Genomic DNA, 6029 nt, shown 5'->3' on the forward strand with positions numbered 1-6029 from the left:
TTTCCAGGGGCGAATCGATAGCAACAATACCGCGGTAAAAGCTCAGGGGCCTCCGGCTTGGCGAAGTAGTAGAGGAGTAGAGGAAAGTGCGGAATCCGGGTGCAGTGAAGGGGGTTGAGAAGGAACGAGAGAAAGAGAAAGAGAGAGAAAGAGAGAGAGAGAGAGAGAGAGAAAGAGAAAGAGGGAAGGAGAGAGAAAGAGAGAGAGAGAGAGAGAGAGAGAGAGAGTATTACTCGAGAGGAGAGTAGAAAGAGGAGGAAGGAGAGAAAGGAAAGGGAGAAAAGGGTGCGAGGGGGTGAAAGAGAGAGCTGTGGAACGAGGGAGCCTTATTGGAATCGAGGGTTGGGGGTATGAGTTTTCCTAAGGTCTGAGAGGGAGTCCGGAGGATAGAGAGGAGTATGGGGGAGGAAGAGTAAGAGGAAGAAACGAGGGAGATAGGTGGGTGCGAAGGGAAAAGGGGTGCTTGATGGAACGAGGCCGCGCTACAACGTTGGCAACAGCCAGATGGGTAAAGACTGTAGTACGTTGCCACTACCTATGGTGGTGCCACGAAGAAACGATACCGAAGTGGGGGCAGGTGAGTTGCCTCTATCTTCTTCTCTCTTTCTCCCACCCTTTACTACCCTCTCTCGTATTCTATCTTTCTCTCTCTCTCTCTCTCTCTCTCTCTCTCTCTCTTTCTCTCTCTCTTGTTCTCGCTCTTTCTTTCTCTACCCTCTCTCGATCCTTTCACTCCTCCTTCTCCTTTGTTAAAGGCAACACGATGATTCCGTCCCCTTTGTTCGCGATATTAAAGTACGTCAAGCGCCGAAGCGACTGCGTTCTCTCGCGAGCAGAAGTGTCAATTGCGTTCATTGTTCGCTCATTGAGCCATAGGATCGATCGTTTCGTCTCTTTCTCCATCTTTCTTTCTTTCTCGCGAACGAACGAACGAACGAACGAACACTCGGTCGCGGTCTTCCGATTTTATCTCTTTTCCTCTCTTTTCTCTTTTTATTCTTTCTATTCTTTTCTTCTCCCTTCGTCTGCTAAAAAACCAAACGGATATATAGATACTTCCGTATTACACCTATGGAGTATTAAGGTTTATAAGGAGAAAGAAAAACAGCGGGGTTCCTTTAAAGTATTTCGAGTATTTTATGTATATTTTTCCATTCTCGTGTGTGTGCGACTTTAAATATAATATGTGTATATATTGGTATATACATATTATATTTAATTATTTCATAATGTACGTGTGTATGTATGTATGTATGTATGTATGTATGTATGTATGTATGTATGTATGTATATAAGGAAGTCATTAATAATGATTCATAAAATATTAACCATCGTCGCAATAGTAATAAGAAAAATAAGAATGGTAATGATAATATTTATACATATATATATATATTTTTTGTATATATATATAATATATATGTATATATATAACGTTAGCGGATTGATTTTATATATATATATATATATATATATATATATATATATATATATATACATATATAGATTTTTATTACCAATGATCTTTCATACAATCACGCTTTCGAGTCTTAACAATCTACGTACTATTTTACAAGAATCTTTTATGTACAAAATAATAGAATCTAATGCGATAAGATTACATTCTATATAATTTTTCTTTATCTCGAGACGGTTTATCTCGTTGATACTTGACAACTAATATCGAACTTCTAATAAAAAAGACTTACTCTTTTCGCAAGCATAATCGTTAATAAGGCCTAGGTACCTTCGCCACGATTCACAATCTAACGACGCAAGAGCTATGATCACACGAAGAATTAAGATCTAATATTTGATTCGCGACTAATATAGTACGCGAGATTTAGCTTAGAATAATCGAATATCGTGAAGGCGTCCGTCGTTTTGAAAAAGAATCGCATGGATTAGAATTAAGTCGCCGGACGACATGATTAGAAAATTTTCGTAAAAGTGGATGAACTTTGAGGCTCTCTCGACGATACGTAAAAACTTCTAATAACTTGTAATACTTGTAGGTACTTTCGTGACGATCCAGAAAATTGGAAAAGGTCTTTAAATTGCCGATAAATTAAAAAGAGAGAAAAAGAAAGAAAGAGAGAGAGAGAGAGAGAGAGAGAGAGAGATAAAGACGAAGAAAGAATAAAAGGAAAGAAAATAAAAAATAAAGGACGAAAGAAAAGAAAAGTCTCGATTTCCGTAAAGGTAACGATATTTTTATATATTCGTTAGACAGATATCTCGATTTTAAACTCTATTAGAAATCAACTAACGACTGTAGCGAAAGAAAACAAAGGATCGTCACTCACGAACGAGCATATTAGACGAGGTCAGTTTCGTACGGGCGATTGAATATTCATCGGGGACTTGTTCGGCCACCCCCGCTCGAAAGACATCGACTTATCCTAAAACAATCGTCTATTTTAGGAGCCACTGATATCGAATAGAATATCATGAAACGATAGTATCAGCGGTGGAATTACGTGTCGCACGACCTACGTCTGGATAGAACCACGAATTATTCCGTTCGTCCTATCGATTCCTATCGATCGAAGTCAATCAATTCTAATTCGACTCGATGAACGTGTGAGGCTGACACGTTTCAAGCTAACATTAGCGATGTATCGTCGACAAATATTTGTTTTTCCTCCGAAAGATTTTCTAAAACATTTTAACGATTATGAAAACGATTATCAATAATTAATCAGACGGATGATACTCTTCCTTTTCTCTATTTCGAAAAGTAAAAACTCTGAACCGTGATTTATCTATTGAAGAAAAAAAAATGGAGGTTTAAAGAGAAGAGTAAAGATTGGATATGAATAACAAATTCGAAAGGACAGCCTCGTCAAATACATGGTATTAGACATACGAATACAAGGACAAAAAGTCTGAGATATGTCCCTTGAAAGTTTCAAATCGATCAAAGAGATCAAATCGATCGATAGGCTCGAGAATAGGAATTCACAAATGGTTCTCTCCGGTTTGCACGGACACCTCGGAACCTGTGATCATCGGGCCGGATATGATGTGAGCTGAGGGTAATACGAGAGGAGTTGGCATGGCGATCGATGGTCTGAGTCTTTCGGTTAGAGCGAGCATCACTTGGCAGTGCAAATGTTGAATAGTGGCAAGTAGATTGAGATTGGTGTCGATGAGACCTGCAGCAGGTGAAAATCTTTCGCCTTCGATGTTCTCGGTGTCTATGTCCATTGAAGTGATCTTCTGTTGTTGTTGTTGTTGTTGTTGTTGTTGTTGCTGCTGCTGTTGCTGTTGTTGTTGTTGTTGTTGTTGTTGCTGCTGCTGCTGCTGCTGTTGTTGTTCTTCCGCGGCCTCCTTTAATGCCTTATTCTTCTCGGCCATCCTCTGCTGATGTTTTAGGTACGAGGTAGTGATGGGAAGACTGTAGTCGATGGGCGTGTTCTTGGGATCCAATCCCGGGCTCCAGGGCCTTGGCAACGGTTGACTCGGCTGAGGAGATGGAGTCCGACCCTCCGGCAACATCCTTTTCCTCTTAGACGAAGCCGAGCTCCTCGAACTCGCCCGATCAGATTCTGGAGTTCTTCGAGATTCTGGTAGAATCTCCGTGCTCGATAGAAATCCACCATTCGCCGGTTCCTTCTTTAATAGATTCGTTATACTCAAAGGATTGTATTTCTCTTCTTTATCCTTCTCATTTTTCGTCTCCGTTACATTAACAGCACCCCCATTCTTCGAATGTTTCTGATGTCTATAGTTGTAAAGATTTTTATTTTCCGTCGAATCTCTTGACTTGCCAGTGCCGTTAGCGTTGTTACTTTGAGCCGTTGAATTCGACGTTACGAGACCAGGCGTCGGGCTCAACCTCGTCGACGTAGACGTTGTCGTCGTTGTAGACGTCGACGTGGAAGTTGTCGTCGAGGAAAGAGCAGTTGGATGAGATGACTGATTAGATAGATTAGTCGGACTGGGCGTTCTTGGTCGTCGTTGACACTCGGTACATCCAAGAAGAAATCGCGTCACAGCTTCTCTTGGAAGAAAGGCGTACGTCTCTGTGATCTGTAACAAATATCAAATGAAATATCGATTTACAAAACGTGTCAACTTTTTTAATATCGATTTTCCGAATTTATCGTATATTTCTCCGAAAGTAAATAATTTTATTACGATAAAGCGTATCAATTTCCGATGGCTACGCATAATGATCGAATCACGATTAATTTATTCGATTGATTCATAACTAAGTATTGTTATTAATAAAAATTTGTTTCAGACGATAAATCGATACTTATTTATGAATCGTGGAAGTAAGAATATCACGTGATATGTTATATTACGTTGATAAGTTATTTGAATTCATCGAGTTATGGCCAAAAGCTTTCTTATGGTTAGAAACGTCGAATGTCACATCTCATCGTTTACTCGTTGTTTTACGCGAAACGCCCACCTGGGGAAAATTCATGAGTAGTAACGGTACTTTGATGTCTTCGCGAGAAGGTATTCAACCGGAGGGATGTTCTCTACCTCTTAATAGGAAACGTTTCTCTCTGCAAAGAGACGGAGGGGCGGCATAACTTAATCAACGATAGGAGTTTCGTTGCTGGGTAAGGTAAAGCTTCGCTCGTACAAACGTACAACGTACGTATCTACGTATGTGTGTAAGTATGTGACTGTGTATCTACGTACATACGTACGTATATATGTATGTATGTATGTATGTATGTATGTATGTATATACGTATACTCTCTGTAAGCATGTATAACTGTGTATACGTGTGACTGTGGTGAAGTAATTCGATAAGATTTACTCGAAGCTCGGCTGCCAAGAACGGGATGAAGAGAGGAGAGACTCAGTTAAGAAACTGAGATAATGGCTTTTGGATCAACATGACACAGTGGTAAACTTACGGCGAGTCGAGCACGACGGCTTTACCGTCGCTCGTAAGTTTGATAGAAAATACGTAAGCTCCGATACCGTAGGAGTAGCCCCGCGGCAATGCTTAGTAGAAACATCGTGTGAATTTTCTATTTCAACAGCTCTTTTTAATGGAACGACGATCTTTCTATAATAATAATAATAATAATAATAAGGATAATAATAATAATATTATTAATAATTTCTTTACAATAATTCTCTTTCTTTATCTTTCTGATAATTTTCATAATAATTTTATCGTTGATAATGTCCGATCACATAAAATCATCTATCTTTTAGTCTGTTCGTTTGATCAGACTCAAATCATACTTTCTTTACAAAGAAAAAACGTTTACTTCTCTCCTCTTCATTTTGACAATTCTTTAAAAAACAAATTTCTATTAATCGTTCGTAATAAAGGAGATTACACACCTACAAATTTATCTCTGAGTTCTGCAACGAAACAATCAGTTCCACGTGACTGCAAGGATGTACCGCAAAGTTGTGAACAATACTGCCACGACACGCTTACTTCGTTGCGGTTGGACACGCAAAACTATGTATATTATTATAGCTTTCCTCGTGGGTCGGCGTTAACCGACGGAAATGTTTGTACGATCACCGAAACGATTTTCCAAAAGGTCGTGAGACGAACGTGAGATTTCATGAGGCAACGTTTCGTTTAGATTTTTCACGAGATCGATCACGAAAGACGAGAAAATATTCGATTTTTTCACGATTGTTCCTTTCAAATACAACGATATTGAAAAATCAAATTACAAATATATATATATATATATAGATTATACATTTAAATACTTCTTTTTTCAATAATCGCTTTGCAACGATTTCGTGTTAACTTTTTTTACCGAGTAGTTCTAAACGACTTGATTAGTCACTTAAAACCAATACGAATCCTAGATCATTTTCATCTCAACGAGAAATAACAAAAGTAAACTACGGAATTTTTTAACGAGTATAGAGACTTTCCCGATTTGATTATTCGTGCTTGTGTAGGTAACAACTTAAACGTGAAATAGTATCACTATCGCGACGACGGCGTTGGTTTTCCCTATAACGATAAACATATACATACATACATACATACATACATACATATATATATATATATATATAC

General features: G+C 38.6%; 1 protein-coding gene across 3 annotated transcripts in view; it reads right to left on the bottom strand.

Annotated features, from left to right (window-relative positions):
- Window positions 1–1458: 1458 nt before the first annotated feature.
- LOC122637691 (hybrid signal transduction histidine kinase E-like) overlaps window positions 1459–6029 on the bottom strand; it is a 34092-nt gene continuing 29521 nt past the window's right edge. For all 3 annotated transcript variants that reach the window (XM_043830000.1, XM_043829997.1, XM_043829998.1), the window contains one exon: window positions 1459–4035. In XM_043830000.1, the coding sequence (XP_043685935.1) occupies window positions 2962–4035 (1074 nt within the window). In that variant the 3' untranslated portion in view covers window positions 1459–2961. The remainder of the gene's footprint in view (window positions 4036–6029) is intronic.

The sequence above is a fragment of the Vespula pensylvanica genome, chromosome 2 (assembly GCF_014466175.1).
Source record: "Vespula pensylvanica isolate Volc-1 chromosome 2, ASM1446617v1, whole genome shotgun sequence".
Taxonomy (NCBI): domain Eukaryota; kingdom Metazoa; phylum Arthropoda; class Insecta; order Hymenoptera; family Vespidae; genus Vespula; species Vespula pensylvanica.